General features: G+C 40.1%; 1 protein-coding gene across 4 annotated transcripts; it reads right to left on the reverse strand.

Moving 5' to 3' along the window:
- Positions 1-2,336: 2,336 nt before the first annotated feature.
- LOC145523322 (upstream-binding factor 1-like protein 1) lies at positions 2,337-21,012 on the reverse strand. Of its 4 annotated transcripts, XM_081533369.1 has the most exons (8): positions 20,366-20,416; positions 17,326-18,603; positions 14,991-15,217; positions 13,636-13,870; positions 8,945-9,078; positions 7,495-7,603; positions 4,334-5,683; positions 2,337-2,409 (listed from the first exon to the last, which is right to left on the reverse strand). In XM_081533369.1, exons 7-8 carry the CDS (start codon positions 5,550-5,552, stop codon positions 2,384-2,386), a joined length of 1,245 nt encoding a protein of 414 aa, XP_081389495.1. In that variant the 5' UTR covers positions 5,553-5,683; positions 7,495-7,603; positions 8,945-9,078; positions 13,636-13,870; positions 14,991-15,217; positions 17,326-18,603; positions 20,366-20,416; the 3' UTR covers positions 2,337-2,383. The 4 variants fall into 4 exon arrangements, with proteins under 4 accessions (XP_081389495.1, XP_081389494.1, XP_081389492.1 ...); XM_081533368.1 differs by lacking the exon at positions 2,337-2,409 and having other exon boundaries at positions 3,381-5,683; XM_081533366.1 differs by lacking the exons at positions 2,337-2,409; positions 14,991-15,217; positions 17,326-18,603 and having other exon boundaries at positions 3,381-5,683; positions 20,366-21,012.
- Positions 21,013-21,772: the final 760 nt, after the last annotated feature.

Raw genomic sequence — 21,772 nt, forward strand, 5'->3', positions numbered from 1 at the left:
AATGCTTTCAAACTGTGGTGCCTGAGAAGACTCTTCAGAGTCCCTTGAATTGCAAGGACATGAAACCAGTCAATCCTAAAGGAAATCAACCCTGAATATTCATTGCAGCACTGATGCTGAAGCTGAAACTCCAGTACTTTGGCCACCTGATTCCAAAGCCGACTCATTGTAAAAGACCCTGATCCCTCTACACCCATGGCTGATTCATGTCAATGTACGGCAAACACCACTACAATATTGTAGTTAGCCTCCAATTAAAATAAATTAATTAATTAAAAAATTCTAATAACTAATCATAACCATAGTTAAATATATACCATTATGCAAAAAAAAAAACAAAAAACAAGACCCTGATCCTGGGAAAGATTGAGGGCAGGAGGAGAAGGGATTGACAAAGGATGAGATGGTTGGATGGCATCACCAACTCAATGCACATGAATTTGAGCAAACTGTGGGAGATGGTGAAGGACAGGGAAGACTGGCATGCTGCATTCCTTGGGTTCACAAAGATATGGACCCGACAGAGCAACTGAACAGCAACTCAGTTCTACTTCCAGTCTTCTCCTAAGCTTTTGCTTGGGGATAAATATTTCACTTGTCATTTCAGTAAACAAAGGATGTTGAAGCAAAAGGCCATTATCCACTGCCTCACGGCCCCCCCAAGACAGTGTGCCCTGAAGGGAATTCACGGGAGAGGAAAACAGGAAGGTGTACTGAGGGAGTTAAGATGCATGTCATCAACATGATTTCAATAAGCCCAGACTCTTGCCTCTTTTCATAGAGAAAAGCATGAAAAGGAACTTCCCTGGGGGTCCTGGTTAAGAATCCACTGGTCAGCGCCAGGGATACAGGTTGGTTCCCTATCCAGGAAGACCCTGCAGACTGTGGAACAACTAAGCCCAAGCACCAGGACTACTGAGCACCCGACTAGAGCCTGGGGGCCATGACCACTGACGCCCACACCCCAGGCCCACGCTCTGTGATGAGAGACTCTGCCAAAAGGAGAAGTCAGCACATTTCAACTGGAGAGAAGCCCCTGCTCGCCACAACCAGAAAAGGCTGTGCTCAGCAAGGAAGACCCAGTGCAGCCAAAATAAGCAAACAAGTAAATAAGGTTATAAAAATAAATAAATAGCAATTGTTTAAAACCATGAAAATCATTAATTTGAGATGTATCATGTTCATCATCCACAGTAATCTTTTGATGCTTTCTGAATGTTTTTTCAGTCGTGACCTTATCTACTCTGGCTCCCCTTATAACTTTTGAACAGTTCCTCAGAGCCACCTGAGAAGACACCTTTTTGGCTACGATCTTCTGTAAAAATCACTGAATAAAGCATTATTTGCCATGTTTTAGTTTGTTCATTTTTTTTGTCATTTGAAATGCTCTTCCAAGACCTTTTCCCAACCCACAGTGTCTTGTCCCCACTCACCTGAGTTCCAGCGATTAGATGGAAACTGTTGACTAAAACATGAGTCACCACATGAAAGTAGAGTCCTTGTATTTCATGGGAGTATTTAAGAGCCAAGCCCAGTATTCCTCGGTGGCTCAGAGGGTAAAGAATCTGCCTGGAATGCGGGAGATCTGGGTTTGATTGCTGGGATGGGAAGATCTCCTGGAGGAGGAAATGGCAACCCACTCCGGGTATTCTTCCCTGGCGAATTCCTGGAAGGTTATCTGAGTGTCCACACAAAGACAGTCTACCTGTAGCAGATGGGGGAACGCTGGAAGATCAGCCCTGAACTCCGCGGGGAGCTGCTCTCGGGCCTTTCCTTCTGAGAGGACAGGGAAACTGTGGGCCTTTCCAGGGCCATCCCGGTCCCTATCCCCGCCTTTGCCTCCGCAGGAGCTCAAACTTAGACAGCTCCACGTGCCTTTCCTCAGAGAGGGAGCTTTTCCATGAGGACCCAAGAGGGTGCCCGTCTTGAAGAATGGGTCCAGAAAGCAAGATGCACACCTCTGTTCAGCTGGAAGTCAGCCTTGGAGGCTCTGCGGGGAGGAGCGGCGGGCGGGCCTAGCACGGTCCTTCTCTCCTTTCATTACAGGGTCTGTACCCCTCACCACCAGTGCCCCAGGGGTCTTGCGGGGCCTCACTTCCAGACAGAGCTGGCAGAATAATTAGGAAGAACTCCAGGGTCCAGAAGGTCAAGAACTCCTGCCCTTAATTGAAAGAGAAGCTGCAGACAAAGAAAGGGGAGATGGAGAATCCTGAGAGATGAGTCCCTGACCGCCACTTGCCTCCTGCTGCTGCCCCACACCTGTCCTTCTACAGTGAAAGGGTCAGAAGTGCAGGCCGGACAGGTTCTGGGAAGGAAGGTCTTATGACGTTGAGCAGCTGGGTCCCGCAGCCAAAGAGGCAGATGTTTCTCTGGGGCTTAGTTGCTAGACTCCTGGCTTCAATCTCATTTCTAGAATAAAAGGGAGAAGCTGTCTGGCAGGCAGTGAGCAGTGCTTCCTGCTTTCCTCCCTGAGTCTTTCCAACCAAAAGATATGTTTAGATTTTCCTAGAGGAAAGAAAGCCACTTAACATTTTGTGGGTGTGAATGAACTGTTGGAAGCACTAAATCTAATCTTAAATTAGATCCTGTAAGACTGGAGTTTTTTCCCAGTTCATGTATAGGTGAAGCAACAGATAAATACATATTTTAGTATTTTGACCAATGTTGTCTTCTTCTATTAGAAAATTCAGCATTTTAGCCTATATTCGTCTAGTATTTGTATTTTCCTGTCTGTTTCTTTAAACACTTTTTATTTGTATTGCAGTATAGCCAGTTATAAATCTGTGGTAAGTCTTCCCTGCTGGTCTAGTGGTTAAGAATCTGGCTTTCCATGCAGGGGAGATGGGTTTGATTCCGGTCACTAAGATCTCACAGGCCCTGGAGCACCGAAGCCCATCATGGGTCACAACTACTGCGCCACTGTGCTGGGGCCCTGCTCCAAAACCAGAGAAATCACCCAGGGAGAAGCTGCAGCACAGAGTTGCACCAGCTCCCTCTAACTGGAAACATGCCTTGCATTGCAAGAAGACCAAGCTCAGTGAAAAATTAGTAAATTAATTTGTAAAAAAAAAAAAAAATAGGAGAGAAGTTATAATATTCTGGTAATTTCAGGTAAAGAGCAAAGGGGCTCAGCCATAAATATATCTGTGTCCATCCTTTCCCACACTTCCCTCCCAACCAGGCTGCCACACAAAATTGAGCAGAGTTCCATGTGCTTTATGGTAAGTTCCCCAACTGTATATTCATGAGAAATAAAATATTCCACTAAGACATAATGGATGAAGAGGAAGACTTCAAATTCAACACTTTTCATATACAAGAACAATACTTGTGTGATACTACTTGTCCATGAGAATCAAAAATGAAAATAGCCAGGGAAGTTTAGAAAAAAAAAATTTAATGAGATGGCAGTAGCTTTAAATACATTTTCAAATACATCAATAAACCAAAATAATAAAAATGTGGCATAGTGGTAGATGAATTCCTAAACAGTTTAGTAATTGTGAACTAAAATACTAACACGCAAACTATGCAAGTTCAAATATAATACAATTTGAGTGCATGGTAAAAACATGATTCACTTACAACCTGGAACAGGAGGAAGGGGTTGGGGCAGAAACCTGTAGAAATTCAGACATGGCTTGAAAACTCAGGGCCCCTGGGTCAAAGGAGCCTGGTTTTAAGGAAAACCTAATTCAGGTGGAGGGGTTACACTTTTTTAATTTCGAAGTTTTGATCAGAGAGAAAATCTCAAGGACAGTTATCGGGATGCACACCCACATGGAAACGCTGCTGCCCATGTGCCGGCCCCACTTCCAAGGTAAGGAAGGGCCAGCCCCTCACCTCAGAGAGAAGGGCCAGAGACATCAGGGCCTGATAGCTTTCTTTAAGGCAAATCTCCTACTTCTAGTCAATCAGATCTTCCCTCTCCAGCTCACTGCCCGAGTCCTGAGGGACAAGGTCACAGAGAATGGGGTCACAGACCCCTAGTCCCTCACACATCTGGCAGGCAGAGGGAGACGAGAGCCAACATTTCCAGTTCAGGGAGCTCAGTATAGTCTAGGGAGCCCCACAGCCCAGTCATCTCAGGGTTTATTCTACAAGGCGTCATTGCATTGACTTTCTCTTGGGGTGAATTTGGGATAGATGGAGAAGCCAGAAATTACAGCACAAGATGCCTTCTATCCAACAGGTCCCACTTTGTATGAAGAGGGAGGGAAAGAAGGAAGGCAATGAAGAGGCATAGAGAGAAGAGCCCATGGACTTTTGCTGAAAGTTCTGTCCCTTCAGGTTGTGAACTAAACTCAGTTGGAATCCGAGTCAGAGGAGTCACCTGAGGAGGATGAGCTGGAGCCACGGTCCTCTGGCTCAGAATCTCCATCTTCATCCTCACTGCTGGGGGCTGAGGAGCTGCCTTCCTCCTCTTCCTCATTTTCTTCTGATCTCCCTGAGGCAGGAAAATGTTCTCCAATAGTGTCTGATGACTCTAACTCTACAGCCTGAAGCCCCGAGTCCTCTCTAAGCCTTCCTTGCAGATTCCCTGATGATGGGGACTGCAGACCCATCCTTCTTATCTTGGGGTTCGGGCCCCCCATCACGCTCATGTTCTTACGCTTAGTACAGGTCGCCTCTCTGTAGGCAGCATATTCTTCAGGAGACAGAGTCCTGAGCCAGAGATCAATGTCCATCTTGTACTGTGTCTGCAGTTCCTCCGCCTGCTTCTTATAAAGCTCCTTCTGGTCCTGGGGGACCCGCTGCCAGCGTCTACTGATCTCCACCATGCGCTCCCTCGGGGGCACCACTTTCAGCTCCCTGCTCGACCAGAGATCCTGGTGGAACTTGTGATAGCCATTCATCGGGGGCTTCTTGGGCTCTCCGTGAAATTTCCACTTCATGGGTAAACGGTTTTCTGGGGGAGACTTCACTTTTTGCACATTTTCCTGAAACTTCTCTGGTACTTTCATTTCACTTCTTTGGGGGACACCAGATTTCTTGGGGTTTGGCACTAGATCAGGGTGCTTTTCTCTGAACAGAGCCATTTTCTCCCTAAAATCCTTTCTCTCTTTCTCATGATCCTGAGTGTGTTTCACCCTCAGCTGCTCAGGCACCTTCCTATGTTCCTCAGACAGAGCCCTGGTCAGATCCTGGTTGCTCATCTTAGGGTGTTTTTGGATGTATTGGGGTCGCATCACTTGCGAAATGTGGCGGTAAGCTGTCAGGGACTTCTTGAACAAAGAAGCATGTTTCTTGTGTTTTCTGGTGTTTTCTTGTGTTTTCTTGTGTGTTTTGGAAGGACTGCTAACATTTTCCTTAGCTTCCAGGACTAATTCTTTCAGCGTGCGAAACTTTCTCACATTATGGGAAACCTCTAACCATTTGAGTTTGCACATTTCCCCAGAAAAATCTTTAAAAGCTACTTTTTCCCAGTCCATCACTGACTGGGTTGTTTTGAACATGTGCCTGTCACTGGATGGAATGCTTTTCTCCATACATTCCAGTAACTGCAGAATGTCTTCTTTGGACCAGTCATCTTGGCCTTTAGGCATCGCCATTTCTAGGTCTTTGGGACACTTATGTGATCCCAGCAGTTTGGACACCTCAGCAGAATCTTCAGCTTCTTCACTCTCAAGATTCAGCAGGTGAGTTATTTCTGAAGTCCTTCAGTGCATGTGATCCTCCGTTTCTGTGGAGAAAGAAAAAGAAAGTTACTCTCCTATGTGACACAGGAGAGAAGCACAGCCCGCCTGGGATCCATACCTTCTGTCATTTCATTTACCCTCAAGAATGTAAATGAAAACCCACCTAACCTCTGCGTTGAGAGTCCTATTGAGCATTATGAAGCTTCTTTGGACAATTAAAAATCCTCAGGCCTGACCCCAACTTGCCTTCCAGTCTCACCACAGTGGGTTTTACATAGAAATGAACAAAAGCCTGGGGACTCACTCAAGGGACAAAGGATGAGAGAAAAGGAAGGGAAGTTAAAAATAAAAATGCCTGACAAGCAAGTGGGCTTTAAAATAGAAATGAAATACCACAGTACATGGACAAGAATGGTCAAAATCCCAAAGAAGGACCAAGTACTAAGAGGGTGGAATATCAGAAATATGATTCATTTCCTAAGGTGATGAAAAACAGTACAAGCCTTCTGAAGGACAATAAGGCAATTCGTTACAAAACTAGATATCCTCCTACCACATAAATCAGAACTCATGCTCCTTTGTATTTGCCCAAATCATTTGAAAACTTATATCCATAAAAAAAAAAAAGACCTGCAATGGGAATTTTCTAGCCACTTTGGTCATAATCACAAAACTTGAAAACAACCAAGATGAATGGATAAAGAAACTCTGGTACATCAAGGCCAAGAAATAGTACTCAGTTCTAAAAAGAAATGAGCGATCAAGCCAGCAAGAGACACGGAGTATTCTTTTTTTCACATCTCTAAGTGAATGAAGCTAAGCTGAAAAGCGTACATACTTCATGAGTCCAACTATAAGACATTCCAGAAAAAAGGAATATATGGAAAAGAAGAGAACTATATGAGGATAGTGAACTAAACTTTGCTTCCCTACAGTTAGGATGATGAGACTGATGAATAGGTGATCACAGATGACTTTCAGCAGTCTAACACTTCTGGATATTATAAAGGTGGATACTTGTCACTGTATATTAGTGAAAACTAACAGAATGCACAAAAAGAAGAGTGAACACTAAAGAGAAACCATAGACTTTGGGTGACAATGAAGTGTCAGTGGAGTTTCTTAAATCATAATAAACACACCACTCTGAGACATAATGTGATAAGGGGGGAAAAAAACGCATGCTTATTCCAGGGAGGCAGGATGTAGACAGGAATTCTGTACTTTCTGCTCAATGTTACTGTGAATGCCATCTTCTCTAGAACAGTAACACTCCTTAGGGTTCTGAGCATAGCTCCCTTCTAAGAAAAGTCCAGAGGGCCATAGACTGAATGTGCAGTTGAGATGATAATTGATATAATTCATCTAAGAAACACGTAATAGATATAATTCATCTAAGAAACATGTAATAGAAGTACAAAGGGAAGATGAAGAGAGGAGAAGGGTAAACACATGTATGTAAGGATTGAAAAAGAGTTTAAGTGATCAGTATTTCATTTCTGGTGAGGTCAATAGACCTTATAATAAAGCATATTAAATACAACTGTATACAACAAGACCCTTTCCTTGTGACTCAGCTGGTAGAGAATCTGCCTGCAATGCGGAAGACCTGGGTTTGATCCCTGGGTTGGGAAGATCCCCTGAAGAAGGGAAAGGCTACCCACTCCAGTATTCTGACCTGGAGAATTCCATGGACTGGATAGCCCATGGGGTCGCAAAGAGTCAGACACGAATGAGCAACTTTCACTTTACTACTTCACAATAAGCCAAGGGCTCTCTGTTTTGGCTGAGATAAAAAGGTGACAAAACATGTCTCATTGGACGCTCATAGAAATGAACAAATAGGAACACTGACCTATGGAGGAGGCACAGGTACTTCAGGCGCTGGCAGGGGAAGCCCTTCTCTGCATGTGTCTCCTGCACTCACACAAGAAGAGTCTTCTTACCGCCTCTGACAGAGCAACCTGAGAAACAATGACATATCACACACAGTGTATCTACACTAGACAAATGCACTTACATTCAATGCTCTATTTTATTCTATTAAAACTCAGTCCCTTCTATCTCTAATAAAAATGACTCTTAAGCATAACATTAATATTTGTTTAACTACAACTTTCAGTTCTGAGAACTCTAACAATTGAATTTTCTCTTCTCTCTGACAATGACACTCTTCAATTTAAGTGACCTTAATGTAAGGGAATCCATTTCTTTGATTAGCACATCAACATACTCCCAATCATATCAGATTTGCTCTACTATCAGGAATGTTTTCCCATTTGGAAACATAGAAATTCCAAGTCACAATAAGACCAGTTCTGGGACTTCCTCGGAGGTTCAATGGCTAAGACTCCGTGCTCCCAACAGACGGGACCAGCATTTGGTCCTTCATCAGGGAATTAGAGCCCACATTCCACAGCTCAGTGTTCACCTGCCAAGACACAGTGTTCCTGTGTGGTGACTAAGAGTTTGCCTGCCCCCTCTAAAGATCCCTCGAGGTGCAAGAAAGATCTGGTGCAGCCACATTCAACAAATCCATCAATCAATAAACACACAGCTCCATCTAATATTGTTGTTGTTTAGTCCCTGAGGCCTGTGTGACTCCTCTGTAACCACTTGGACTGTAGCCCCACCAGGCTCCTCTCCATGAGATTTTCCAGGCAAGAATACTGGAGTGGGACATTTCCTTCTCCAGGGGCCCTTGAGACCCACAGATTGAACCTGTATCTCCTGCAGGCAGCTTCTTTCCCCCTGAGCCACCAGGGAAGCCAGCCATCTAATATATTGTGCTTCAAAATAAATGACTGAAGTTAATAAAATTTGTCATTTCTATATCAGAGTGAGTGCAGTATTTCTTTTTCTTTCAGCTATTTGGTGTGTTACCAATGTTGTTTTGAGAGCCATCATCAGGTCTGGATTGCTATTGGACAATTTAAAGGCAGAAATCTCAACTTTTCCTTACAAATGTATTACTTTTCACATTCTATAGCACAGTTTTTCAATCAAATTTTAGATATCTTGCAAAATGGAAAAACTGTCTAGGACTTCCCTCCAAGAAATTCATATTTTCCTTTTACATCATAGAATCATAAGTTAGAATCACTCATGTTAATTCACAAAGTCCAATGATTTGAAAGTAAGTCTATAGTTTCAGAGTGATTTCTAAGTAATAAAAAAATTCTTGTGAAATAGTTTTTTTCATTTGCTTGAGAAATTCGTAAGCTTGCTACTACTGAATTAAAATTATTCTTTTTCATTTTTGAGGGAAAAAATATGAATCCATCTACCCAGAACAATTTACTCACCAGAAAGTTGTAGATTTGCTGTCCTCTATGCCAGTATGAAAATCAGTCCCATCCAGAAGGAGTTCTATGTTCTCTAGATGGGTCAGCAGTATAACTTCCAGAGCTGTCCACAGCCCAGCCAACTCAGAACAAGTCTGAACAGAAGAAACAGTGCATCTGAGATCGACTATCAGGACCCTTGAGGCCCCTTCCTGATTAGATTACCACGGTTCCCTTGGATAAACCCAATCAACACTAACTGCATTAAATCTCTCTCTAATCTCTATATGTTAATAGAATCCACAGCTGAAGTTCCAGTCCTCATCACTGATTTGTATATACCCGTTCCTCTCTGATTTTAAGGATCTTGCATTCTCCTTAAATTCTCTTCATATCTGATTATAGTTTACTAAGATATTTGAATAGGTATCCTTCCATGATTTGACAATTTCCGCCCTTTATTCACAAGCTCTAGGGTCTAATAACATATCAAATTTACAATAGTCATTAAAACCCCTTCAGTTCTAATCCGAATTCAACCAGTGTATAGAATAGATAAAAATATCAATAATTATTGTAAATTAGTTTAGGAATTTGAGAAAAAGATGCTCCAAATTCTGGCATCCATGATTGATTTAATTCTGATTTTAGAGTGATTAAACAGGAACATTGCATTTTGAAAAATACAGCTGCTTTGTTGAGAACAATTTGATTAAACCCATCATGGCTACAAGTATGTCTAGCTTTAAATGACTAGTTATTAGACCACAGAATGTTTTCAATAACAGATTTCAGAACTGTCTTGAAATTGACTTCTTCTATTTCCAAAATATTTATCAATATACTTTGCAACTAGTACTTGTGAAGCATGTAACAGTAGTATATTGTTTGGAAAACCTAAATCAGTGAAATATTTTGATACTTAGCTTCAAAAAACAATAAATAACTATGGCATCATTTTGGGTGTATACTTTTACTATGGATGTGCACAGGCAAAGCTGAAATCATATCAAAATGTACACTGGATTGCTAAACTTTATGGAAGATTTCATGGTAGTTGATGGGATTTGTTAAAAATAAATGTTACCTCTCTATACATATGATGCATAGTTTCTGATAATGAGAATGAACTGCTTTTGAGAAAGCACAGCTATTTTTATTACATGCATGATATTCACATAAAGAATTTGTAGAAGTCAGTAGTTTTAATATACTATTTTATCATCCATAAAAATTAAGGGAATCAATAAATGTTGCATTTTATGTTTATTATAAAAAATATTAGCAGATTCACTATTATTGAAAATAAAGAATTTCCAAAATGTTCAGGTTCCAAAAAGGGAAAGGAGTCCTTCAAGGCTGTGTATTGTCACCCTGCTTATTTAACTTATATGCAGAGTACATCATGAGAAAAGTTTGGCTAGATGAAGCACAAGCTGGAATCAAGATTGCAGGGAGAAATATCAGTAACCTCAGATATGCAGATGACATCACTCTTGTGACAGAAAGTGAAAAGGAACTAAAGAGCCACTTGATGAAAGTGAAAGAGGAGAGTGAAAAAGCTGGCTTAAAACTCAACATTCAAAAAACGAAGATCATGGCATCTGGCCCCATCACTTCATGCCAAATAGATGGGGAAACAGTGGAAACAGTGACAGACTTTATTTTGGGGGGCTGCAAAATCACTGCAGATGGTGACTGCAGACATGAAATTAAAAAATGCTTGGTCCTTGGAAGAAAAGTTTGACCAACCTAGCCAGCGTTTTAAAAAGAAGAGACATTACTTTGCCAGCAAAAGTACATTTAGTCAAAGCTGTGGTTTTTCCAGTAGTCATGTATCGATGTGAGAGTTAGAATATAAAGAAAGCTGAGCATTGAAAAATTTTGAACTGTGGTGTTGGAAAAGACTCTCGAGAGTCCCTTGGACTCCGAGTTGATCCAACCAGTCCATCCTAAAGGATGGACTTTAGGATGTTTTGCATATATGCATTCAAATCCTTAAAAAGTATATTTGCTTCTGACTCAGTAATTCTAACCTTGAAAAAATTTCAAAAGAATTCATTGGACAAAACCTCACAAATCTGAAACCTTGCTTTAACTATTTCTCTCTCTACGGCGTATAATCTACGTACAAAGCAAAGAATAAATATTGAGGTTTTTACTTCCCCCAGAAAAATCTGAGACCTCTCGAATTTAGGACAACATTCCTTCATTCTGTTCACGAAGTAGTGAGTTAATGTGCCCATTGTGTTAGTTGCTCAGTCGTGTCCAACCCTTTGTGACCCCAAGGACTGTAGCCGCCAGGCTCCTCAGTCTATGGGATTCTCCAGGCAAGAATACTGGAGTGGGTTGCCATTCCCTTCTCTAAAATGTGCCCCTTACTCTCTCCCAAATTATGTCCAAATCCCAACAGACAGTATCTCTGCGATTTTATTTTTAGAAATAGAGTCTTTGCAGACATAATCAAGGTGAAGCTACCACTATGAGACCATCCAGGGTAGAGAGTGGATCCTAAATCTGCTGACAGGTGTCCTGATGAGAGAAAGAAGAGGGATGTTTTAGATGCAGCAGAAAAGGTCCTGTAAGGAGATAGAGATTCAAGTTAAATATCATAATTTGAGGATTGCCAGGAGCCACCTGGCACTGGAAGAGACAAAGAGAAATTCTTTTAGAGCCTTTGGAAGGAGTACAGCCCTGCCAACACCTTGATTTCCAGCCTCCATATCTGCAGAGAATACACTGGTTTTAAGCCACCCCATGTGGGGTCAGGTGATGTGGGAGCCCTAGGAAACTGATAAAAATAGTGACCTCCAGGAACAATGGCTAACCCTTCATTTTTTCCACTTTGAGGTCCTTCACCACCTCTTCAATTCAATAGTTTCTGACTCTGCGAACCCATGGACTGAAGGATGCCAGGCTTCCCTGTCCTTCACTAACTCCTGGAGTTTACTAAAACTCATGTTCATTGAGTCAGTGATGCCATCCAGCCATCTCATCCTCTGTCATCCCCTTTTCATCCTGCCTTCAATCTTTCCTGGCATCGGGGTCTCAAATAATGAATAAGTTTTTTGCATCAGTTGCCCAAAGTATTGCCACTTCCGTTTCAGCACAAGTCCTTCCATTGAATATTCAGGATTGATTTCCTTTAGGATGGACTGGTTTGATCTCCTGGCAATGCAAGGGACTCTCAAGAGTCTTCTCCAACACCACAGTTCAAAAGCTTCAATTCTTTGGCACTCAGCTTTCTTTATACTTCAGTTCTCACATCCATACATGACTACTGGAAAAAACATAGCTTTGACTAAACAGACCTTTGTTGGCAAAGTAATGTTTCTGCTTTTTAAAATGCTGGCTAGGCTTGTCATAGGTCTCCTTCCAAGGAGCAAGTGGCTTTTAATTTTATGGCTGTAGTCACGATCTGCAGTGATTTTGGAGCCCCCCAAAATAAAATCTGTCGCTTTTTCCTTTGTTTCCTTATCTATATGCCATGAAGTAATGAGACTGGGTGCCATAATCTTCGTTTTCTGAATGTTGACTTTTAAAGCAGCTTTTTCACTCTCTTCTTTCACTTTCATCAAGAGGCTCTTTAGTTCCTCTTCATTTTCTGTCATAAGGGTGGTGTCATCTGCATATCTGAGGTGAGTGACATTTCTCCCTGCAATCTTGATTCTGGCTTGTGCTTCATCCAGACTGGCATTTCACATGATGTACTCTGCCTATAAGGTAAATAAGCAGGGTGACAATGTCTGGCCTTGACGTACTTCTTTCCCAATTTTGAACCAGTCCATTCCATGTCCGGTTCTAACTGTTGCCTCTTGACCTGCATACAGGTTTCTCAGGAGGCAGATCGGGTGGTCTGGTATTCCCATCTCTTTATCAATTGTCCACCATTTGCTGTGATCCCCACAGTCAGAGGGTTTAGTGTAGTTAATGAAGCAGAAGTAGATATTTTTCTGGAATTGTCTTGCCTTTTCTATGATCCAGTGAATGTGGGAATTTGATCTCTTGTTTCTCTGCCTTTTACAAATTCAGCTTGAATCTCTGGATGTTCTCAGTTCATGAAGCCTCACTTGGAGAACTTTGAGTATTACTTTGCTAGCCTGTGAGATGAGTGCTATTTGTGTGGTAGTTTGAACATTTTTGGCATTGCCTTTGGAATTGGAATGAAAACTGACCTTTTCTAGTCCTGTGGCCACTACTGAGTTTTCCACATTTGCTGGCATATTGAGTGCAGCACTTTCACAGCATCATCTTTTAGGATTTGAAATACCTCAACTGGAGCTCCATCCCCTCCACTAGCTTTGTTCTTTACCTTTTGCTTCTCTTCTTTACTCAGCTGTTTGTAAGAAGTGACCATGTTCCTGTAGAACTATGGATGGAAGTTCATAACACTGTACAGGAGGCAATGATCAAAACCATCCCCCTAAAAACTATTTTTAGGCATTGGATTAACTCCTGTTATATGGATTAACAATTTTAGCATTCTCAGCAATATTCCCTAATTTTTACCCCCAGTTTATAAAGAGGTTATTTGACACACTGTGAAATGTTACTTGTCTAAAAATCACATATGGAACAAATGCTTGATGCAGTGCTTAAAAATAGATGTTACTGGCAGACAAAAAAAGTAACTTTTCTATCCATGATTACCATTAAAGCTTCATTTTTAACTGAACATAGCAAAAATTTATTGTACCTGGATCAGAACTCACCTCAGTACTGTTAGAGAAATCTTCTCTCTTGTTCAGTAAGTAACTCTGTTGAAGTCAGTTCAGAGTTCAGATCCTCACTTCCTGGTGGCAAACACGTTCATGTCTCCACGGCCCAGTCAATTCCATAGGCAACAGCTCTGGGCTCTGGAGAAGAATGAGCTTGGATCTTTGCTGGATGCTTTATATGTCCTCTGAAGACCAGGTCCACTTCCTCAAAGTGATAGGGTTATCAAGCCTGCACAAAAGTATAGGAGCACGTGATTAGATTTTTCAAGAATTGTAAACACATCTAGATGCCAAGTCTTGAATTCTAACCTTCCAAAATTTACTTAATCCAATTACCATAATCCAATCTCAGGGAAAGAGTCACAAATTAAGTTCCCACTTCTAATCCATGAAGTTTGTGAAATAAATGAACCCCCCAATTATGAATTTCATATCTCCATTTATAGACGTTTATTATAGTCCTAATTGAAGCGATCCACTAATTATGGTTACCTGTCTGAATCTGCCTGCATTACTTCCTGGATATTTCTTCAGGAAGAGGAGTTCTTCACATTCCGTTTTTCAACCCACAACAGTCAAGCTCCTCAAAAATACTACTTATTACTCTTGCCTTCTGCTGTCTGATGGATGTCCTCAACCCCTTGAGAACTAAAATTCTCTTAATTTTTTTTTTTCATTCAGTTTTCCATGAAATTCTTCCCTCTGAGGCTCATTTTGGTTAAACACTATTGTTTTGCTCTGGCTATAACTGCACACAGAATAGTGATTGGTGGTTCTTCTCTAAGACTCTGTTCCTTTTAGTCATCCCCTGCTATCATCTCATACCCTTTCATTCTATCATTCAATATGTATGTACATTTGAAAAATCAATGCTAGGTTGTGAACTTAAGGATTATTGCATAGTTGTACACTGCAGGATAGACTAAAGAAATCATAGACAATCTGTAAAAGAAATGTGATACTGTCTACGAATTTTGAACAGCTATCTTTTAAGATTTTCTTTATTTTGACTCTGTTTGCATTCCTCAAAGCATTTTTATATTTAATCAAAGATGGGTCATGGTGCTCCACGCAGGGCAAGATACTAGACAGAAAAATTTCTTCACTTATTTTCAATTTTTTTGAAGTACAGTTGATGTATAATATTGTATTAGTTCCAGGTGTACAGCAAAGTGAATCATATATATATATAAAATATACACACACACATATATATACATGCATATCTGATACATACATTATAAATATATATTTAATATATTATAAATATATACTATATGTATTTATTATATATGTTTTAAATATATATGTACATATTTTATAATATATATATATATATAAAATCTCACCTCTGTTTTTCGTACTGTTCATGGGGTTCTTGAGGCAAGAACTCTGAAGTGATTTGCCATTCCCTTCTCCAATGGACCTTGTTTTATCAAAATTCTCCACCATGACTCATCCATGTCTGGTGGCCCTGCAAGGTATGACTCATAGCTTCCTTGAGTTACACAAGGCTGTGATCCATGCAATCAGTGCCAGAAGGCATAGTGGTTGTCTGAGGAGACCTTACAAATAGCTGGGAAAACAAGATAAGCAAACACAATAGAGAAAGGGAAAGAGATACCCAACTGAATGCAGAGTTCCAGAGAATAGCAAGGAAAGGTAAGAAATGTAAAGAAATAGAGGAAAATGGGAAAGAGTAGAGAACTCTTCAAGAAAATCGGGGATACCAAGGGAACACTTCTTGCAAAGATGGACACAATAAGGGGCAGAAATATCAAGGACATAACAGAAGCAAGGAGATTAAGGAGCAGTGGCGAGAATACACACAAGAACTACACTAAAAAGTTCTTAATGACCTGGATCACCACAATGGTGTGGTCACTCACCTAGAGTCAGACACCCTGGAGTGTGAAAAAAGTGAGCCTTGAGAGATATTACTAGGAATAAAGCTAACAGGGGTGATGGAATTCTGGCTGATCTATTTTAAATCATTAAAGATGATGCTGTGAAAGTGCTGCACTCAATATGCCAGCAAATTGGGAAAACTCAGTAGTGGCCACAGGACTGGAAATGGTCAATTTTCCTTCCAGTCTGAAAAAAAGCAGTGGCAAAGAATGTTTAGACTACTGTACAACTGCAAGCATTTCACATGCTAGCAAGATAATGCTCAAAATCCTAAAAGCTAGGCTTCGGCAGTTTGTGAACAGAGAACTTCCAGATGTGCAAGCTGCATTTAGAAAAGACTGAGGAATCAGAGATCCAATTGCCAAGATCTGTTGGATCTTAGAAAACATAAGGAAATTCCAAAAATATATATATATATATTACATCTGCTTCATTGACTATTCTAAAGCCTTTGACTGTGTGAATGAAATAAAATTGTGGAAAATTCTTAAAGAGAAAGGAATACCAGACCACCTTACCTGTTTTCTAAGAAGACTGTATGCAGGAAAAGAAGCAACATTTGGAACCAGACTTGGAACAAGAGAGTGGTTCAACATTGGGAAAGGAGGATGTCAAGGCTGTATATTGTCACCCTGCTTATTTAACTACTATGCAGAGTACATCATGCCAAAGCCAGGCTGAATGACTCACAAACCAGAATCAAGATTGCTGAGAGAAATATCAACAGCCTCAGATATACAGATGATACCACTTTTATGGCAGAAAACAAAGAGGAACTTAAAAGCTTCTTGATGAGAATGAAATAGGAGAGCGAAAAAGCTGGCTTGAAACTCAGCATTCAAAAAACTAAATCCTGGCATCTGGTTCCATCAGTTCATGGTAAATAGATGGGGGGAAAGTGGAACCTGTGACAGATTTTATTTTCTTGGGCTCCAAAATCTCTGCAGCCAATAACTGCAGCCATGGAATTGGAAGCCACTTGCTCCTTGGGAGAAAAGCTATGACCAACCTAGACAGAATATTAAAAAGCAGAGACATCACTTTGCTGACAAAGGTCTCTATAGTAAAAGCTATGATTTTTCCAGTAACTGTGTACGGATGTGAGAGTGGGATCATAAAGAAGGCTGAGTGCCAAAGAATTGGTGCTTTCAAACTGTGGTGCTGGAGAAGACTCTTGAGAGTTTCTTCGATGGCAAGGAGATCAAACCAGTCAATCCTAAAGAAAATCAACCCTGGATCTTCATTGGAAAGACTGAAGCTGAAGCTCCAGTACTTTGGCCACTTGATACAAAGAGCTAGCTCATTTGAAAAGACCTTCATGTAGGGAAAGATTGAAGGCAGGAGAAGGGGGTGACAGAGGATGACAAGGTTGAATGGCATCATTGACTCAATGGACATGAGTTTGAGCAAACTTCGGGAGATAGTGAAGGACAGGGAAGCCTGGCATGCTGCAGTGCATGGGATTGCAGAGTTGAACATGATTTATTTCCTGGATAATAATAACTCTTTTTTTAAGGTTATTTTTTTTTATATATATACGCCATTACCAAGTATTCACTTGAGTTCCCTGTGCTATACAGTAGATTCTTATTAATTATTTACTTCATATATAGTAATGTGTATGTGTCAATCCCAGTCTCCTAATTAATCCCTCACTCCTTCTTAGCCCCTAGTTACATGTTATTTTCTCTACACCTGTGATTCTGTTTTATAAATCACTATTTGCATCATTTGCTTAGATTCCAATATCATATGATACTGCTCTTTCTGACTTACTTCACTCAGTATGACAGTCTCCAGTTCCTTGCATGTTGCCACACATGGCATTTTTTGTTCTTTTTATGGCTGAGTAATGTTCCATTGTGTATATGTAACACATTTGCTGCATCCATTCATCTGTCCTTGGACATTTAGGTTCCTTCCATGTCTTGACAGTTGCAAACAACTTGTCAATGACCATGGAGCTGCATGTATCCTTTTGAACCACATTTTTCCCTGGATATATGCCCAGGAGTGGGATTGTTGGATCATATGGTAGCTTTATTTTTGTTTCTTAAGGAAACTTTAACTGTTCTCCACAGTGGTTTACCAATGTATATCCCCATGAATAGAGCAGGAACATTCCCTTTTCTCCACACTCTTGAGAGCGTTAACGCTTAGGCAGTCCAGGTCCCCTTTAAGGAGGAGGTGAGCATTCTCACTCATGCTTTCCTTATCCCTTGTGCAACCAGGTGTCTTGCCTGAGAACTGGCCTCTGTAGGAACTAATGATCACACTGCACAATGTCTTACTGGTGGAAATGCTTTTCTTAGGCTCTGTGTTAATGATTAAAATTGGAACAAATCTTGCCCGGGAACCTGTTTCTCAAGACTCGTACCCCTGAGCCGTTGCCCAGTACCATTCTCCCCGGCTAATCTTGTGCCAAATTATCTCAGGATGTGTGCCTTGGGAAAGGGTCTGGTGGAACTCTTACAAACTTGAGGTCTTCTTTTTATCTATTCTAAGCAGCCCCCTGAGAAGTACATAAGGCCCTGCTTAAACTAGTGAGGGAGGCACTCTCCTGCCTCCTCCAGTGACTTTGCTGGAGCTTTTTCCAGCAAGCTTTCACTCTTACTTTAATAAACTTTATTGTGCTGAGTGACTGGGCCTGCATCTTTTGGTCCCGGGCTGAATCCATGTATCTGGAGGGCACGATCATTCACATGTTAGCAGTCTCAATGCTGAGCTACCACTCTCCCCAGGATTTACTGTTTGTAGTAGCTTTGATGATGGTCATTCTGACTGGTGGGAGGTTAGATCTCACTGTAGCTTTTATTTGCCTTTCTCCAGTAAATATTGATGTCAAGAATCTTTTCATGTGTTGCTTGGCCATTCGCATGTTTTCTTTGAAGAAATGTCTATTTAGCCCATCTACCCATATTTTTTTTTTTTTAAATTGAGCCACATGAGCTCTTTATAAACTTTTGGAGACAAATCTCTTGTTGGCCTCATCTTTTTCAAATATTTTCTCCCATTCTGTGAGTTTTCTTTCTATTTTGTTTACAGTTTCCTTTGCTGTGGAGAAGAAGCTTTTGAGTTTAATTAGATTTCATTTGCTTATTTTTTTTAAAATTCCTTTACTCTTGGAGAAGGCTCACAAAAATATCTTGCTATGATTTATGGTAAGGAGTGTTCTGTCTATGTTTTCATCTAAGAGTTTTATAGTTTATAGTCTTACATTTAGGTCTTTTATCCATTTGGCTTTATTTATGTGTATCATACCAGTCAATCATAAAGGAAATTAGCCCTGAATATATATTGGAAGGACTGTTGTGGAAGCTGAAGATCTAATACTTTGGCCACCTGATGCAAAGAGCCAACTCACTGGAAAAGACCTTGATGCTGGGAAAGATTGAAGGCAAAAGGAGAAGGGGGCGGCAGAAGAGAAGGTCAGATAGTACCACCAACTCAATGGGTATGAATTGGAGCAAACTCTGGGAGACAGTGGGGGACAGTGGAGCTTTGTGAGCTACAGTTTTTTTGGGGGGGGGGGTTGCAAAGCATCGGATATGACTTAGCAACTGAACAACAGTTAAAGAATGTTCTATTTCATATTTTCACGTGAAGCTATTGTGTTCTCCCAGAACTGCTTATTGAACAAACTTTATTTCCTCCATTTAAAGAAATGAAGATATTTTAAAGTGGTAATTTAGGCTAATATATGTTTGGTGTGTGTGTAAGCTCTTATTTATTAACATTTTGAGACTAATACATTTATTGAGAACAAGGATCACCAGAAAAAAAAATGACTTCATACAGTAAAGATTATAAAATTAAAGATTAAAAGGCTGACGTCAGTCAAGTTCACATAAGGTGATTTAAGATACTAACATTTCAGTTATTATCATTGTTAACATTTTCATATTATTGACACTGAAATTAGAAATGTTTACTAATATGATGCATTTATTGAGAAACAGAGTGCATATTCCAGTCATTTTCAGAATAGGCAATCAAGTGTACTAAGCAGAAAATAAGAGAATATTTATGTTTTTATCCTTTTTATGCTAAATGGCATGTGGCCTTGTCATATATTTTTAGCTACATCTGAAATAAGGACAGCAAGAAGAGATCAACAAGGTTGGTTAGTTGGTTCTAAACAGAAGTTTTATTTGTCAGTATAGCAGTCCATCATGTAAGTTTATTCAGTTTATTTCATTCCTGAAAGTTTAAATATGGCATTGCTTGATTTTAATTTGTTCTGTATTACTGTTGCATTTGTTATGCATTGTATACAAATATTTGTTATTTTTGTAATTACTAACTTTTCAGAAAATAGGCGAAAATTGTCTTAGAATAAATGTAATGCTGTTAGATAATATCAAAACAACTGAAAAGCAAGGGGTATGTGAACATGGTTTGTCAGAACATCCATTCAGAAACTACCAAACAATACACTGATGAATTTTTCTCAAATATTTTTACTTTGAAAACTTAAGAGGTAGAGACTATAGTCCCCAAAACAGCCATGTAATAGTAAATTGCTGTCTATATGTTACATAACATTAAAATCAAATGGCACAAATAAATTTTCTAAAGTAATGAAAAATTAAATTTTATGTGTTCTTGAAGTAAACTGTCAAGATTTTTGACATTGTCAGATTTCACAGAGTTCATGATATATCTGTATTTTTTTTACTTTTTCTACATGATTTAAGGAGTTTCCATATGCTATAGATATAATAATAGATGTTGTTCTTCATAGAAGCACCTGTTTGAACTCCCTTTTGTATTCATTTCCTGTTTTCTTGGAGGAAAGAAAATGAAAAAGACTCACTGTGCAGAGAGCCTCTACCTCTCAGGACACGGAAATTCCACATGCTGATCTGATACTTCCTCTTTCTGCAGTGGATAACGTTCTGACTCAGACAATGACCACTCACAATATAAGCCTTTCTGAGATGATGGCCATCGCCTGTCCAGACAGCCCAGGGTGGAGAGACTCTTGAGGTGTGGGGAGCTCAGGCCTTCCATTTCCAGGAGGCAGTACTGAAAGGCAGGTGGGACCCACTCCTCCAACTGGATTGTGGGAGTCTGTACAAACAGCTTGACAAGTGATACCACCATCAGTATGGATTCTGAAGAAGCATTTCTTCTATTTTCTATGAAGGAGAACAATCGTTAATTTCTGCCCACCAACTCCCCACCCATAGTTCAGTTTGTGAAAAGGCCTCTGGGTAGGATTGGAGTGTTTCTGGATTATGACGATGGAACTGTGAGCTTCTATGATGTTTCCAAAGGATCCCTCATATATAGTTTCCTTCCTTCCTCCTTCTCCTCCCATCTGGAGCTTTCGGTTCCCTTAGGTCTCCGTGAATTGTCAAGTTCTGTGACGGTTTATTTGATGACCTTCTTGTCTGAGGAAAATACAGCCCTGAAACATCGCGTGAGGCTACAGGATCATACCTGACTGTCTCTGATGTCACTGTAATTTAATGGAACATTATGACTGTGTGTTTGTGAAGTAGCATAATCAGGTTGAAAGGATAACTTTGTTAATTAAATTATCTATTAATATAAACTCTTGTGGAGCATTTCTCAAATATAATCAGTGGATATTCGGTTTACATATAAAAGTTTTATTAGAATAAAAGTTGCATGCCATAAGTTTCATGTACCCTTTAAGAAATGTGTCTTCCTTGCAGAGTTGAGTCATATTTGAGTAGAAGAATGAAGTGGTATATATTGCAGCCTCATAAACTAAAGAAATAACTCAGTTTTTCTTCAAGAGTGATCTAGTTGTGTGTCTTTCTAGTTGAAAGACATTGTGAAGCCCTTTCTCTTTGTCAAACATTTAGACTTTCTCTAAATCCTAGTCATTCACCATATCATAGCTCATCAACAGCTTATCCAGGAAGTTTTTCTCGACTGTCCAGACCAGCTTAGCTTCTATTAAAACACACTCTCTGGTTAGATACCATCTTATCATAATATTCAACAAAATTTCTTTAATTAACTAGGTGCATTTTACTAGGGTACTGCAAATTCTGAGAGTAAGAACAGTCTTTTCCTTATTTACTTCTCTACTCCCACTATCCAGTTCAGCACTTAGAACGTGGCACACAATAAATATAAGGTGAATGAATAAGCAAATACATGAGTGAAAGAGTTAAAACACTGAAATATTACTGTATGGTTGTTAAAGTTTTTGAAAATCTACCTAACATATTACACATAAAATACT

The sequence above is a fragment of the Giraffa tippelskirchi genome, chromosome 10, assembly GCF_054371585.1.
Source record: "Giraffa tippelskirchi isolate mGirTip1 chromosome 10, T2T-mGirTip1v1.2.pri, whole genome shotgun sequence".
NCBI lineage: Eukaryota > Metazoa > Chordata > Mammalia > Artiodactyla > Giraffidae > Giraffa > Giraffa tippelskirchi.

Coding starts and splice junctions, on each gene's coding strand:
- LOC145523322 (XM_081533366.1), bottom strand. CDS start 5,552: ATGGCGATGCCTAAAGGCCAAGATGACTGGTCCAAAGAAGACATTCTG.